The sequence below is a fragment of the Phocoena sinus genome, chromosome 20 (genome assembly GCF_008692025.1).
Source record: "Phocoena sinus isolate mPhoSin1 chromosome 20, mPhoSin1.pri, whole genome shotgun sequence".
Lineage (NCBI taxonomy): Eukaryota > Metazoa > Chordata > Mammalia > Artiodactyla > Phocoenidae > Phocoena > Phocoena sinus.
Genome location: NC_045782.1, coordinates 47628094 through 47645469, shown reverse-complemented (window position 1 = coordinate 47645469; position 17376 = coordinate 47628094). Strand labels below are relative to the sequence as shown.

The following is a 17376-nucleotide window of genomic DNA, read 5'->3' as shown; positions in this document are numbered from 1 at the left end:
AGTGGGTATATTCAGCCTTGATGAGACAGTAAATGGCACTTGCCTCTGGAGAGCCATCAGATGACTGGTCATTCAATATGTGTACCCATTCTTCAGGCAGTTCCATTGCTACGAATGCATCCTGAGGACAGCACACTTATGTTCATGAAAAAGGTAATGTTCTATGCATCAGCTTTTATATTGTCCATGATACACAAGGGCAAGTTACAGAACAGCATGTATAAACTACAGTCTTTTCATATAATGGAATACCAGTCAGCAAGAAAACAGAATAAATTCATGATACAAACAAAAACATGGATAAACATCCAAAACATTATGCTGACTGGAAGAGGACTTATACAAAAGTACATACTTGATGAGTCCATGTATGTGAAACTCTAGAACAGAGGAATGAAAATAAGTAGAAAAATCAGAGCAGTGTTTTTGCCTCTGGGCGCAATGGGAGGAAGTAGGAATTGGCAGAGAAAGGGTGAGAGAAAACTCCCTGGGATGTTGGTAGTGGTCCCTGTAGGAGCTTGGGTACACGGACATGTGCATTTGTCAGAACCCGGTGAACGAACAATTAAGATGTGTGTACTTCATTGTATGTAATCTTACATCAAAAGACAAAAACAATAAACATACTGAGATCTCAGTATGTGTGCTGAAGAATTTAAAGGCAAGTGTACCATATCCTCTGTCGCACCAAAAATGAGATGGATTAATGGACGGAGAGGCAGAGATGTGATAAAGCAAATGCAATCAAATGCTGATGGTGGAACCTGGGTGGTGGGATGCAGGAACTTACTCTAAAATTCTTTCAACTTTGTTGAATGTTGGAAAATGCTGGAAAACAAATGTTTAAAAAAAAAACAGGGGCTTCCTGGTGGCGCAGTGGTTGAGAGTCCGCCTGCCGATGCAGGGGACACGGGTTCATGCCCCGGTCCGGGAAGATCCCACATGCCCTGGAGCGGCTAGGCCCGTGAGCCATGGTCGCTGAGCCTGCGCGTCCAGAGCCTGTGCTCCGCAACGGGAGAGGCCACAACAGTGAGAGGCCCGCGTACCGCAAAAAAAAAAAAAAAAAACAAACAAACAAACCGCAGCTGTGGTGTGTATGGCAAATTCTCTTGTGGTAAGAAAAAAACTGAACAAAACCCAAGGGTAGATATTGGTTGTGCACGTGTGCTGGGCACATTCTGGATGCAGAGGAGCAGTCAGCAGTGGTCAGCAGTGGAATGGGGCGGCAGGACAGACTCTTAATTTTCCATTACATACATCTGTATTGTTTGGGATGTTCCAGTGACTGTGACTCCTAGAACAAAATAAATCAGCATGATTCAATTTTCTCTAAGAGGTAAATGTGAAAATGTTAATGGTTATCTTAGGTTTGGGGGTAATTTTTACTTGTAATTTTCTGCACTTTTAATTTTTTATGGTAAATATGTGGGGAGTTTTCTAATTAGAAAAAAAATTAATGTATTTCCATTCTCAGAAACAATAGCATCCAACAGTTATATGATAGTGTACAAGGTTACACAGTTGAGTTTTTTTAACGTTAATTAATTTGTTCTGCATAAAAATCTTGAAGCCACTCACTTTCAAGAGCAACAGGAAAAAAAAGATATATGTGAAATATTAGAAATTAATCTTATACTGTATTCACTTGACACATTTATGGATTATCAAAACTATATATTAAGGCACCCTTCTAAGTACTGGGGGCACACTGATGAACAAAATAAGAGAAGTCCTTGTACTCATTGAGCTTATCTTCTATGATAAAGACAGGCAATAACAAATATATAATAAGGTAGCAAGAAATGTTATTTTTAAAAAGCAGGGTATGCAGGTAGAGAATGAAGGTGCTGTTTTCCTTAGGCTGGTCAGGGAAGGTAGAAGTCCAAATAAAACAAAGGAGTAAACCTTCCAGTTATCTGGGGCAAGAGTGTTGCAGGCTGAGGGAACAGCAAGCGCAAAGGCCCTGAGGTGGGGCTGTACCTGGCGTGTTGAAGGAGCAGGAAGTGTGTCAGGGTGAATGGAGCTGGGTAAGCAGAGTGAGAGTGAGGAAGTGAAGTTAGAGCAGTGACTGGAAGCCCAGGGCAGGGCCTTGGGAGGCTAGGCAAGCACCCTGCATTTCATCCTTCATGGCAGGAAGCCTCTGGAGGGTCAAGATGAGATGACTTATCACAGCATTTCCTCTTAAAAGGGTTGCTTTGCCTGCTGGGTAGAGAATTCCTGGGAGAGGAATAGGAAGCACAGGCAAGAGTGGAAGCAGAGACTGTTCTGGAAAATGTGAGAGACACTGGGGCCTGGCCTAGGGCTGTGGCCTCAATGGAGTGACTCTGCCACATTAGGCAGTGTCAGGAGACATGTTTGGTTGTCACAACTGGGGTGTGGTGCTGCTGGCATCCTGTGGGTCGAGGCTAGGGTGCTGCCCTTACAGCAAAGAATGATCTGGTTCTAAGAGTCCTTAGTGCACAGCTGAGAAACCCTGGCCTGAAGGGTCAGCAGGCAGGCAGTAAGCAGTGGTCTGGTGCTGTGTAACTGTTCACTTGAAGTTCGGAAAGGGCAAGTCGGACAAAGAAGATTCAGAAGTGGCCAGAGCCTGTTGATGAGAGCTCTAGCACCAAGAGTAAGCACTAACCGACTGCCAGCTGTTGTGTTTATTGTCATAATTACTAATATCCAATTTTGTGGGATTGTCAAGCCATTTTTATTGCCTGTGATTTTGCCTGGTGCGAAGGAATAAATATTGGCTGATGTACAATTTGTGGATTGTCAGTCACTGGTTTATCCATGCTGCTCTTAATGCATATAACCATATCATAGATATTTTAAAGTTGCATCATGGCCCTATTTTTAATTTCCTTCTTAATGGAACTTTATATTTTCAGCAGATTTATCATAATACTTAGTTCCCAGTTAATAATTATTTTTATAATTTTAAAGTCTAATTCCAAAATGTGGCCAGCAATGAATCTGGTTTTATTAACAATTTTTCTCTTGATTTTAGGTAGAATACTCTCTATTGTGGATGAGACACTGAGAAAGTCTGGATTCTGTTATCTTCCTCTGAGGAGTATTTAGCTCTGTTCTTGTAGATGGTTTAATTGATTGAGGTCTCTTAGCTGTAGGACTGGTCTCCTTTGATTTTGCTCCTAGTTCTGGGGTGAGGCTCTGAATCCTGGACCATGGTTGTAACTGAGGCACCACCCCACAGGGTGTCAGTGGAAAGCCCCAGGTGTTGATAGCCCCCTAACGTGGCACTGGCTGTCCCCATCTGCATGCATGTCTGCTAGTGAGCAACTGTGGAAACCTCTGCCCATTGTGTTCAGCACTTCAGCTCTGGTGTCCCCGGGGCTCCTCGGGGTCTGGGCCCATGCCTGTGCAGTGCCGGGCTCAGCCCAGGGTCCTAGGAAAGCTTGCTCACAGAGTTTGACTCCTCCTTTCTAAGACTGCCCCTGAAGCTCCTGGCAGCCTGGGGTTCTGATCTCCTTTCCGTTGAGCAGTGTCCCCGGCGCTGTGTGAGTTGGGGAGCACGCCTGGGAAAAGCTGGTTAAGACAGACCTTGTTATTCTTCTTTTAAGGGTCATGGCTTCCCTTTCTGCCTGTATTTGTTTGCTCTTTGGTGCTTTCAAGTGGTTGTTTTTTATATTTTGTCCAGAGCTTATTGTTGTTATTGACAAAAGGATTAGTCTGGCACAGACTATAGTTATGGGAAGGCAGAGGTCCAATCAGTAAGTGCGTTACAGAGAGAAAGATGACAGAGCAGCCCTGTTTGCATAGGCCTCAGAATTGGACTGGAAAATGTGTTTCTTATAGACCATTTCTATCCACGGAGAGATCCTGATTCACATGGAGCCACTGTCAGAGCTGCATGTGGGCTGGTTCGGCAGTTGCGGTGATGCGCGGGAGCGGACGGGCCGAGTTCTCCGCCAGAAGAGTAAACAGAAGGATTTGTCTGGAGGAACTGACTGGCCCGGTGGAACAGCTGGTCAGCCCAGCCGTCTGTGCCGGTGGGAGAGGGCCTCTGTCTGTGTAGGGCAAACACAGCCCTCATTTATGTTTCTTCTGCTCCGTGAATAGAGAGCACCAGCCCCCGCAGCCACAGCCAGGAAGATAACTTCCTCTGCTGGCTGAGCGAGGCATTGCTCCCCGAGGCCATGAGCCTGGCGGGGCAGGGTGCACAGAGTCCCCTCTTCCCCTCCCCCCACCCTCCCCCCGCTGGAGGGCTGCGTGTTGGGAGCCAGTGGCCCACCAGACGCCGTCTTCACGGCCTTGTCTGTCGTCTTCCAGCCTCTGGGTCTCTCTCTGTCTCCTTGTCTTTCTCCCCCACCTCCACCCACCCCACTGTACACGTCTCACTCCGTGTGTCCTGAATGTGGCCGGTTCCTTGTACTCGTCCCCTCCCTTGAGCCCACTGGTATTCTCCGACCTTCCTCCACTTCTCACATCCACTAGTGATAGTAAAATTCATTTTGTGGGTGTATTTGCTGTGTGCCTGATGCTGTTTTTATGGAGGGCATCATTTGTTCTTAATTTTTAAAGCCGATGAATTAAATGTTTTACATTTCTCCTGCGACTGATACTAAGTTGCCTCTTCACTCCATGCTACCATTGATTCTGTCCTGCTGAGTGGCAGTAGCCCTGACAGGAAGAAAGAGATGGTCCGAGACTTCTTGTTGGTGTGTACAAATTAGGTGAAGCCTGGACAGTCCCACCCTAGCTCTCCAGGATGGCTCTGCAGTGAAGATTAAGTCTCATAGCTCTGACTCCTATGATTTTATGATAATTAAAATGATATAATTGAATTCACTTTTGTCTTCTCTCACGAATTTCTTTTGTGTGCCTGGGGGTGGTTCGCTGATTCTTCCATCACTCTCCCCAGCTTACTTGCTTAAAGGAAAAATAGAAAAGTGGAGCCTGTTCATCACCTGGGTGGAACCTTCCTGTCCTGTGGAATCTTGTGCGCACATGCCCCCAGCCCCTGCCACAGTGGGGGCTCTGCCCCGCCATCCCGCAGACTTGTTTCTCTCCTTCCACTGGAGACCTGCGGTTGCAGCTCGGTGTTCCTGCCCCTTTGAGAGGCTGCAGGGAGATTTTCTTCATAAACCTAAAAGCTGACAGAATTAAGAAAAACAGGGTTTACTTTTTCACCGTGGCAATCCCCATCCTCACCTTCCTCTCTTTGCTTTTTCTGTGGGACTGTTGCACTCTCTTGTTAAATATCCTGTTGCTGTGATTCACTTTCTTTTCTTTCTTTGCAGGTTTTGCATGCAGAAATGCGTTAGTCTGGTGCCTGGAGTCACACTGGATTTGATAGAAAAGTAAGTCAGATTTTTAAACTATTGTGGCTTCTGGTGTGAGGGGAGTCTCCTTTTTTCACTCTTGGTTCTCAGAAGTACTTCCTGTCCGCACAGGTTGTTTCCCTTTCATGTGGGTTTGTTCTTTTGTTCTCTGATTAAGGCCATGTTTGTGATTGTTACATAGAACACAGCTAAATTTGGGGCCATATTAAAATGAAAAGAATAAAAGTTGAATCCTTTTGAACATTTAAAAATACTTCCAACACTGAGCCAAAGTAAAAACATATTGTTACACATACAGACCCATCATTTCACATACAGGTCACTGCCATACAGATCCATCACTCTGCACATAGAGATCATCACTCTGCTCCCCAGCTGTAAACGTCAGATCACAGCTTAGCATCTTCCCGATGTTCTTCAATGTTCCCTTTCACGTTCTGCAACCTTCCATCCCCCCACCCCCAATTTTACATTCTATCTCAGGGCGGATGCAGTGGTCCCTGCAGGAGGGGTCCTTCATGATGTGCTGCGGTTGCTCGGCCTCTCCTTGTCCTCCCAGGTCACAGGGCTGGCTTGTCTGCTCCTGTCGTGAGCCTCTTTGTGTCAGTACACCATCTCACAGCTCTAAACTTGACCTGCATTTTTTATTTGTTTGCGTGTTCATTTCATTCATCCTGATTCACCTAGGTAGTTCCTAACGCTTCTGTTCCGAACCCCGTTTCTTCTAGAATTAACATGCAAATTGTTTCCAAAGTCTTGATATACAAAATCTTGTGCTAAAACAGCTAAAGCCTGATTTTAATTACATTAGGTAGGAAAAGCAAATCTAGTTTTCTCTCCTGGAAAACAACTTGCCTGTGTGTCAGGGGAAATACACAAAAATATTATGCCTGAACACCCACTGTAAGGGCACAGTGGACTCAGTCACGTGCATTCTCATGGGCAAATACAGAGAATGTGGTGGCTACCCTTGAACTGACAGGGAGTGGCCTGTTGGACATGTTGTTAAAGACCAACACCCATGGTGGGCTGCCGAGTACATGTTTGAAACCGTGCATAACTGTGTGTGTGTGTGTGTGTGTGTGTGTGTGTGTGTGTGTGTGTGTGTGTATACATATCAACAAGGCATGAAATGAAATAGTTACACTTCACTCTGGGTAGGAAAGTGGAATTTGGAGCAAGAAGCAGGGAGGAGCAGTGTTAGGGACTGATTTTTTTCCATCTTGTTTAATTTTTTTTATAAGAATATAGACATGGAAAACATAGGTACAAATAAATTTAAAAGAAAGAATCAACAAAATACAATTAGGATACCTGCAAATGGTTCATCGAGTATAATTTCTTCCATTAAATTTTGGATAAATATTTAAGGAAATCATGTGACTGGTCACTGCATCTGTTTGCTTCAAGATGCTTTTGTCTGCAAGCAAAATGGGATATTGTGACAAGAAAGAATTAGTGTAACATTGATCAGTGCCAGCAGGACAAATGGGAAGACCTGGTGGTCCCCTCTGCTCAGAGTGGGTCTTGGTTACCACTGCCCAGCCCACAGCTGATTCTTGGTTACCATTGACCAGCCCACATCTGGGTCTTGGTTACCACTGACCCACAGTTGAGGAGACTTTGAAGCCATTGCTGGAAAGGCAGTGCTGGCTGAGGCAGGGCCGGAGGATGCACTAATAGATTGGCACTGCAGGCTGGGTGGGAAGCAGCGGGAACTTGAGGTCGGGATTGGGACCAGCAGCAGAGCTGTGTTCGGGGAGCTGGTTGTGCTAGCTCGGTCAGAGCAGGGACCGTAGACTTCAGTGTGTCACATTCGCAAGGGTCAGGGAGGGCAGAGGTCTGGCTCTCCGTGTGCCCCCACCCAACCCCCATATGTAGTGTAAGGCACACCGGTGACTCTTGTTCCTATTCGAAACTGTGCTGCTCTGGGCATGTGCAGCTGCTGGTTTTCTCCAAATCGGAGTGCTGGTGCAATCTGGTGTCAGGTGGTAGGGAGAACGTGTTGCAGCCTCGTGTCCCCAGTCCTGTCTGTGCTGGGCAGCCCGGTGCACCAGGGGTCACTGCAGTCGGGAAGCAGAGGGCCAGGTGGCCAGGCGCTGAGTGCTTTTTTAACTGGGCTCCACGATTGCCTTGTCCTGGTCACGCTCGCACAGCTGTCTTCTAGAGACAGCTCAACGCCCTGCCGCTCAGGGGAGCTGCTCCTCCCCGTTCTAAGCCAGCTTCACCTCCAAGGTGGGCTGAAACCAAGAAAACCATTTACAAGTGCTGGACAAACAAGGCAACCATCGAGAGACATCACACGGAGAGAAGTTAGAAAATAAGAAAATGCTAGATCTGCCTGGTTATCCGGACCGTTTGGTTCGATTCCCTGATGAGATTTCAGAGTTTGGAAGCCATCCCGTCAGAGTTCGTTCACCAGCACTGCTGTGCTGTGTCTGTGGGTCTTTACTTCTCTCCATTTCTGAGTGACAGAGCCTCTGTTACCTGTACCACAGATCTCCATAGACATGTAATTCTCAAATAAACCGTTATCCATTAAAACTTCGATAAAGTTACATTCTTTCCTAGCGAGGTGACATCTGGTGACCAGTTCACACGGTTCTTGTTCTGTGTAAATATTTTGTGAGCAGGGCTGGGTTGTCTCCTTCTCCCACTGGGTGGGGCGGCTTGAAGCATGAACGCAGCCCAGACCCTGTCTCACATGCTGGGTGGTGTACCCGCCGGGTCACTTAGCATGGTTGTGACCGTCCCTGACTGTGCTGTGCTTGTATGGTGCAGGTGGGCCCAGACAAACAGTGTCACATGTTCCGAGTTCTCCAGACTAAAAAGAGCTGTTAAAAATCACATAACTTAAAGATATTTTTTTTTAGGTTATTTAGTTAAACCCCCTGATATTACTGAAGAGGAACCTGGCTTTGGTTTGGTTCAGCTTCCTCAGTGACATTTCCCGCCTGGCGGTGTCAGGCCCGCCTGGCGGCCAGGTCTCTGGACGTCTCTCCGTGGTCTTTCCCATACACAGGCCCTCCCTTTTCCAGACTTTGGTGTCTAGACAGCCAGCTCCTATCCAGTCACTTTCTCAGACTTACAGTGTGCACAGCAACTTGACACCCTAAGCCTGATCCACAAAAGAAAAGAATTGGCAAATTGGACTTCACCACAATTTAAACTGTTTACTCTGTCAGACACTGCTAAGAGAGAGAAAAGATAAGCTACAAACTTGGGGGAAATATTTGCAAATCACATAGCTGACAAAGGACTTGTATCCAGAATATATGAAGATATCTCAAAACTCAAAAATAAGGAAAAAAAACAACAACAAAAAAAAACAAATTTTAAAATGGACGAGAGACACTTTACCAAAGAGGATTTAAGGTTGGCCAATGAGCACATGAGAAGATGTTCAAAATCATTAACTGTTAGGGAAATGTAAATTAAAACCACAGCAAGACACCATCGCACACCTATTAGAATGACTGAAACAAAAAAAGGCTGGCGGTACCGAGTGCGGTGAGAACTGGGATGGCAGGACTCCCACACGTTGCTGTGCAAAAGCAGAGCGGTGCAGCCACCCTGGAGAAGTGCGTGGCTTCTTGTCACTTTAAACATACCTTACCGGGCTTCACGGGTGACGCAGTGGTTGACAGTCCGCCTGCCAATGCAGGGGACGCGGGTTCGTGCCCCGGTCCGGGAAGATCCCACATGCCGCGGAGCGGCTGGGCCCGTGAGCCATGGCCGCTGAGCCTGCGCGTCCAGAGCCTGTGCTCCGCAACAGGAGAGGCCACAGCAGTGAGAGGCCCGCGTACCGCAAAAACAAAACAAAACAAAACAAAAAACATACCTTACCATATGTCCCCGCAGTCCCAGTCCCGGGGGTTTACCCTAGAGGAATGAAGACTTAGATTCATACAAAGTCCTGTACAAGCATGTTTATAGTAGCTTTGTTCATCACCATCCAAACCTAGGAACAACCAGAATGTCCTGGGGGTGAATGGATAAACAGGCTGTGTTGCATCCATACAGAGGAGCACCACCGCCAGGGGGAAGGGAGGCCCTTGGGTCCACAGCCACGAAGGGTCCCAGAGGTCCTTCATGGAGTGAAAGGTGACACAGATCTGGTTCTATTCATGTGGCATTCAGGAAGAGACAGAACTGCAGGGTCAGAGAACAGGACTATAGAGAGAGGCTATGAAGGTGATGGAATGTTCACTATCCTGAGTGTGGTGCTGGTTCCACAAACCTACACATGCTAAAATCATAGCGCCGCATACCGCAAACCAATGTACTATACGACAACTTCAGAAATAGGATTAATATAGAATGTGGGGGAAATAAGATACCCTGTAAGAGATACAGGTCAGAATGACTAAAGGAAGTCATAGCAGAAACACCTGAACTGGGGAAGCGGGGACCAGAGGAAATGGAGAACAGAATTTGAGAGGGGAGTGGTCTTTCTACCATGAAATGTGCTCCATTGTTTCTTGGGGAGAAACCTTTATTCTTACTACTTAAACTGGCTAATGAGGATTGAAATATAGAAGCAAACACCCTTATATAATAAGATTTTAGTATTTTTCATCAAGCACAATTTTCCTAAATCAGGACTTCAGAGTTTGCAGCCACCAGTGTTCCTGGAAACACCCAGTGTTGACCCCTCCCCTTCCCCAGGGCTAAGTGACTTTCTCAGCTGGTGAGTCTACACTTTGGCCTATGAAGGTTGTTTCACAGGGTCCTCTTTTCTCCATCTCCCCATCTCCTGTGCCAGGTGATACTACAACACTGGCGAAATGCTAAAAGACTGGGAGTCTGTGTGTTTTAATTTAAAAAGAAAAACTTCATGAATAGCATCCTGAGTGGGAATGGAGGCGAGGAAGGGGATGTGGTAGGAAGACTGCAGATGGACAGATGTGGCTGGGGTCCTGGCCTCACCCTCAGGAGTCACACTCACTGGGCACACCCCTGTCACCCCCACATCTGTCCCTGTCATACAGGTCGGACTGAGGAGCATGTGGTACTGTCGGCTCTGTGGGCGTCAACCCACAAATACTTCTGTTGTTTTACCACTTTCCGCCGAGCTGCAGTGGGGATAATGGTTAACACTACTTTGCATTTCTGAAGCCATTTGGATTTCTGATAAAGACTGAAGGGGGAAAGTGTCTTTCATACACCCTCCCTGTCCACCATCAGGTGAATGCTGCCACACAACTTTTGGAAGATTGTGTACCCAAAGTCCAGCTAGCTGTGCAGTTTAAAAAGAGATCATTCCCATTACAGAGGGGTTTGCGTTTTAGAAAAGCGCGTTGTCCAGATTAGTTGGGACAGGCTACAAGCATCCAGAATGAACCACACTTTTCCCCCCAGATGGAGCTTCATTTGGGTGGGTTTGTGATGGTGGTGACAAAAAGAGAGTAAGAAGAAGACATTTTAGAAACCTCGAGTTTTTATTGTGAATAACTTTTCAAGGTGCATTGATTTGGGTCTGAGTCATCGTTCTCTGAATACAACTTAGCAAAAGCATAGTTCAGCTGAGATGCACGCACATCATCGTTTTCAGTTGGAGGTGCCAGGTGGCTTGCTCCCCTCGCAGCCTGGCCAAGGTTAGAGTGAATGTGTGGGCTTGAATTATGTTTATGTTTTATGCCAGGACAAACTCCAAACTTTAGTTATATGGCGCTAGTAGAAATCCAGATGTGCAGCTCCTTAAGATACCCAGCCACTAGAACCGTGAGATCTATTTCTGAGTAGATACAAGTTCTTAATTTCTGTAGCTTACTTGAGAGATTTTTCCATTTAAAATGCTATTCTGTTTTTTTAATTTTTAGATTTTTTTCCCCAACTGTGCTTACAGTCTGTAAGAAGAAAAAATTTCAAGAAGCAGATGTGATTTTGCAGTTACAAGGCTAGAGAGAAATGCAGCACGTCTGTGTTCAATAGAGTCTTCCAGGCTGCTGAGGTTTCTGTATTCAGAGAACATTCCTGGGGACAGTGTCTCATTATTTTTCACCTATTTTATCATCATTTTCTGGAGATTTCTGGTCAACATATGCAGCTCTTGGATGTAGCAAGCTCTTGGCATCCGCCTCTCTGGGGCTGTGTTTGGTCTCCACTTGCTGCGCTGGGGCTGCTTGGGGTTCCGTCAGGGTCATAACTCATCGTGATGTTTACCTGCACGTTGGTGAAGCAGGTCCACTCGGGAACTGTCGTGTGAGGTGATTCCTTACTTGTGAATCCTTGCCATGCTGAGTGCCTGAACTGCTGCTCTGGGCCAGGCGGTCCAGGCTGATTTACCCTTTTCCTCCATCTTGTCGGCAGTCCTCTCCTTGGATGGCCATTCTCACCCTATCAAGTACCCTTTGTCCACTGGATGTCCCTCCTCTGCACAAGCCCGCCCGCCTTTGGGACGTGGCTGTGACTCACCAGAAGAGGTGCAGGGAGTGTTCAGCGGAGCGTCGTGGATGCTTCTCCCCGGGAGGTTCACCCCACCCTCTTGGTGGCGTGACTGAGCAAGCTGAGCCTTTAGGGGGAAAAGTGAGATCCTCACATGGGCTTCCAGTGCAGTTCGTTCGTGGGTCCAGGTTAATTGGCAGGATAACTTGTGCTTACTTACAATTATAGGACCAAACAGAAATTGGCTTTTTTGCTCAATCCCTTGGTCCCATTTCATTTTTTCTTTAGCAGTTCTTTATTCCTAACAAAATCCTAAGCACTGTCGATTGGTGGGGGAGAGGAAGAAACTCTATCAGCAAGGAAGCACCTAAGAAAGTATTCCTGCATGGAAAGTATCCGTGTGTGGATGGCGTGGGCTGTGTGGATGGTATGGATAAACCCATGTCAGGGAGCTCCTGGAGACATATCAACAGCGATGATGGGGCTGCCACTGACATGTTGCTGGTTTCACGAGCATTTTGTTTTTTTCGGTACACGGGCCTCTCACTGCTGTGGCCTCTCCCGTTGTGGAGCACAGGCTCCGGATGCGCAGGCTCAGCGGCCATGGCTCACGGGCCTAGCCGCTCCGCGGCATGTGGGATCTTCCCGGACTGGGGCACGAACCCGTGTCCCCTGCATCGGCAGGCGGACTCTCAACCACTGCGCCACCAGGGAAGCCCTCACGAGCGTTTTAAGGCATTTTGCATCCAGTATGACTCTGGTTTCAGCTCACCACACGGAAAATCTTAAACTTGAGAACCTCTCCGTCACCCCTAAGTGTGAAGGTGTCCCTGATCACCCTACCACCTGACTGGGGTGACAAGTCACAATACAGAGATGAAACAAAACAGGAGGGGCACTGGCCTGTGTTGTTGGGTTTTGTTTCCTTCAAGTTTAATGACCTGCAGAAAATAAGAATAATGTCCATCCGGTCCTCTGCCCACCCCTTCCCTTCCCGGGCGCCTGCTCTGCATGTGTGAAGGATGGTCCTGGCACAGCCTGGCGAGTGGCCATGCTGAGGCCTGGCGTGTGTGGACCGGGATGGCAGGCACGTGGCCCGAGCTGCCACTTCTTCCCCTGCGTGTGGCTCTGTGCACACCCAGGTTTCCAGGGCCACAGCTTGTTAGGACCGGCGCCGGCTCTTAATGTCAGCGTGAGCTGGTGAGGGAAACTGCCCTGCACGCTGCATGGCAGGCGACCCCATCCAAGGAGCCCCCGAGAGCCTCGGGGTCGGGAGCGTCAGGCATGGGGACTTGAGGGTGGCACCAGGCTTCTCCTGCGTGACCTGCCTTTCCAGCCATCTTCCAGCACCTTCCCTTACTGCCAGTAGGCAGTCAGAAATGCAGCCCGATCCTGTCATCGCCCTCCTCTTTGCCATCACTGGAGAAATTGATTGAAAAGTTACACACTTCAGAATCGCTGCATGGTAATTCTTCGATAAATGTGGTTTGTTTCAAACAGCTGCCTCTGTGCAGCAGCTCAGCATCAGGTTCCGCAGGATATCAAGGATTAACCCCTGCCCAGTCTCGGCCACCTTTGCCAGATGTGCAAAATGTGTTGTTTAGAGTCTCAGCACAAGATCAAAGAGACTACGTGGGCAGTGTGTGTGTTGTAATTATTTAGCAATCTTTAAAGCTAGGCAAGGAATTTGTTTTCTAATTAAGCTGCTGTGTCTAGAAGTAAATTATAGTGAACCTTCTCTGAGAAGTCTCCTGATTTCTAATTATCTAAGCGAACCCAGCAGCCTGATAAATAGGCATGTTGCCACTGTGGTACATATTTATATTCTGACAATATTCTGAATCCTTTGAGAGACTGGCAGTAAGATCCATGCTTGGAAATTAAGGGACATTTTTCAGCCCTGAAACAAAGTAATGAAACGCTTAAACCGTGCTAGAAATATTAGGGTACTCAGAAAGCTCCCGGGAATCAGAAAGCCGTGGAAGCTATTCCATGAGGCTGTTACTTGGTATTCTGATCACTGGAGGCGCAGAGCACACCAAAAAATTATTCATAATTAACATCTATTGTGTAAACAGCATATTTTAAATAACTGACAATCCACTGTCTTGAATAAAGTGAATTGCTGTGTCCTGCTTCCTCAGAACGTTGAATAGCAGTTTAGCCCCTGTTTAGTCCAGGAGCAGTGGCTGAAGCTGAGCCTGGATTTGGAGCTTGATTTTCGGTTGAAACCTTGAACGTTTTAACTTAGCTGCAGTCTCCATCTTAAGAATCCTGGTCTTGGGCTTCCCTGATTGCGCAGTGGTTAAGAATCCGCCTGCCAATGCAGGGGACACAGGTTCAAGCCCTGGTCCAGGAAGATCCCACGTGCCACGGAGCAACTAAGCCCATGCGCCACAGCTACTGAGCCTGCACTCTGGAGCCCGCGAGCCACAACCACTGAGCCCACGTGCCATAACTACTGAAGCCCGCGCGCCTAGAGCCCATGCTCCACAACAAGAGAAGCCACCGCAATGAGAAGCCCGCGCACCACAACGAAGAGTAGCCCCCACTCGCTGCAACTAGAAAAAGCCTATGCGCAGCAACAAAGACCCAACACAGCCAAAAATAAAAATAAATAAAGTAAATTAATTAAAAAAAAAAAAAAGAATCCTGGTCTCATCTGAGTCCTGTGGATACAGTGAGGAAGAGGTAAAAATATACATGAATTGTGGCTTGAGAATACAGGGTAACCCATGATTCTTTAGTTGAGAATTAGGAAGGATAATAGGTGACGTTCATTGGGCACCTGCTATGTGCCAGGTACTGTGTTAAGTGCATTACATATATTAACTCTCTAGTCCTCCCTAGAGCCTTTCGAAGGGAGGTGCTATTATTGTCCACATTCCAAAGATGGGGAAACCGAGGCGCCAGCAGGCAAGTAGCCAGCCCAGTGTCTGACTGCCCGGGCCTTGCCGAGTGGCCTGTTCCAGCATCGTGGCAGGAGGGGAAGCGGCGTCCCATGGGGCTGGCATGGGCAGAGAGGTCCAGGGCTGGTGGCTGCTGCTCGGGAGCTGTGATTAGAACTTACTCTGCTGTCAAGCTGTAATTGTACACATGTATTATGTTTCAAAGGGAAACTGTCAAAAGATACCAGTCTTGATTCAAAAAGTACCTTTCTTTCCAACATAAATATATTGTATTGGCTGGTTGAAGGTGAAAATCAGTAATTCATTAACGCCTGCCAGTCACTGAGAAGAAGAGTAATGATTCACTGGAAGCTAATTTGGAAATGAGTGGGGAAAACAAAACCCCAAGAGATGGTGCAGTGGAGAGAATGTGAGTAATTGGCAGAAATGTGGGAACACTGAGGTGGAACAGAGTCACAGATCCTCCCCAGCCCCACAAGCAGGCCTCAATCAGCCTGGTCTTGGAGTGCCACCACCAGAGAGAGTGACTGGGCGGGACCGGGCTTTTCTGCGCTCTGATCCTGCTCAGGTCGGAAGGGGAAGGAGGGTGGGTCCCCACACCCCTTACGGTCTCTCTGGCCTCTGCTGATCAGCCAGCGTGAAGGAGGCTTGTCTGGGAGGAAGCCATGGATGAGCTGCCCGGGGAGCATGAGAGGTTCCCGAGGCCTCCGTGGGGCACCTGCTGACAGTGCAGAGAGAGTCCGTTTCCTCCTCAGTGAGACCAAATCCTGGCCTTTTGTCATCCAAGCAAAGGCTGCACAGGGCCGCTCAAGGCGTTTAAACATCTGCAGCACTCATTTCATCTCCTGGCGCCTGATGCCCTCAGCGCCCCCCTGGTGTCCTGAAGAAAATGTGTCTATGGGTCTCTAATGGACGCTGAATCCGTGAGATCTGGGGGTGCAGATGGCAGTGCAGGCGGCTTTTCTTAATCGAAGGCAGGCGTCAGGCGGTGAGAGGGGAAGGCTACTGGGAGCTCAGCGCGTGCCTACCAGTTACTCTCAGATTGGCCTTCCTTGTGGTGACATTGTCTCCTGAGTCTTGCTGGTGCCTCCGGGGACGCTTATTGCAGCAGGCCTGTGACGGAGAAGATAAGGCTGAGTCAGTGCCTCATCCCATTTCTGTCCCTATTGAAGCTGGCACTGCTTCCCTCCTTTCTTAGTCTACTTCTTGTTAACCTGTCTCTGAGAGCTTGTTCAAGTCCAGCTCTGCAACACGATCCTCTCCCTTATAGCCCAGCAGTGGGCGCTGCTTCATTATGTTGGGGTGGGGGGCAGTTACACTAAGCTGTGGTCCCTAGACCTGTCCCTCAATACAGGACTCAGAGCCCCATTGATCACCCGTGTTGGCACAGGCCTTGGTGCGCCCAAGCTGTCAGAGGTGCATTGGCTCTTTGGTCCACACACCAGTCCAGGGAGTGTCTATTGGCACCATCTCCATCTCAGACCCTGGAAACCAAGACAAGAGGAGGTTGAGTGTCTTGCTCAGTCACTTGTAAGTGGCAAAGCCAGCTTCCTGCCTGCTCCATCCGCCAAACCGCCTGGTCATTGTGCCGGGTTTTCTTTCCAGAGACAGCACTCGCCCACGCTGATCTGAGCACGTCTTCTGAACTAGAAGCCAATGAGTCACACGTGAGATGCCTACTTTTGAGAGGGGCATCTGAGATTCTAAGCTTAGATGCGCCTAGGAACCAGGCATCTCTTTCTTGGACTGTTCATTCATTCATTCAGCAAAGAGTTGGTGTGTGCCCTTGCATTCTTATCAGGAGAAGGAAACATGAAAACATAAATTTAAAAATATGAAATTACAAAGTGTGCTAGATGGAGCCATAACATAGTTACTGGTGCTTCTCTGATTGAGCAGCCAGGAAGGCCTGTCTCCTGGAGGGTGATCCACCTGGCCAGAAGGAGCCAGCCACACGAGGTGGGGGACAGCATCCCAACCGGGAGCCTCACAGACTGAGTTGGGCACAAGTTTGGTGTGCTCCAAGTGCCGCCCTGGAAGGGCATTCGTAGGTCTGGTATTTAGAATTAATGCACTTAGAGGGTTCACAGTGGCCTCTCAAGTCTGACTCAAATCACTACATCACACAGTAAAGCTGAGCACTTAGTAGCTTGGTTAGTACCTAAATAGGGGATGGAGCCAGATTGTTTCCAGCTATAGTTGCTGGGTTGCTGTACAGGTATGCGGTGACGTTTACACTTCCATGCCAGCCACCAGCAAGTGTTGGAGTGCTGGTGGTGTGTACCACACCAGTTGCTAGGGGGTGGTGATGGGAGAAGACTAACTGTACGAGATGGTGTGTCCTCAAGACACACTGATCAGGGTGTCTTGATCAGTAAAAACTAATCAGGGGGCTCAGGTTCATATCTGTAGAACCATTAACAAGGAAGGCCTGAGCTCACTAGGCTGCAAGCCTCTTGGAGCTGAGATTGGAGTGGACGCTCAGTAAGAGGTTGGTAAGAGGTTGATTGGCCTCCTCTCCTGTGTGGACAGCGTGTAGTGGGCAGTCAGTGAATGCCTGTGAGTGGATAGTGGTCTAGAGAGGAGAGAGCCCGCGGCAAGCTGGAGATTCTGGGGCCAACTCCATGGAGGAGGACCCACGGGCTGGGCTTCACAGAGGAGGCAGTATTTGGATCAGTGGCAAGGAACACCAGCCATGCTTTGCTCTGTAAGTCTGTTAGCTGCAGCTTTCCACCAAAGGGAGTGGTAGTACAAAGCCTGATGGATGTGCTGTGTTTGCAAGATGGAGA

At 48.1% G+C, this 17376-nt stretch overlaps 1 protein-coding gene across 2 annotated transcripts in view; it reads left to right on the top strand.

Annotated features, from left to right (window-relative positions):
* RPTOR (regulatory associated protein of MTOR complex 1) overlaps positions 1-17376 on the top strand; it is a 345465-nt gene that overhangs the window by 209030 nt on the left and 119059 nt on the right. For both annotated transcript variants that reach the window (XM_032616711.1, XM_032616710.1), the window contains exon 7: positions 5250-5309. In XM_032616711.1, the coding sequence (XP_032472602.1) occupies positions 5250-5309 (60 nt within the window). The remainder of the gene's footprint in view (positions 1-5249; positions 5310-17376) is intronic.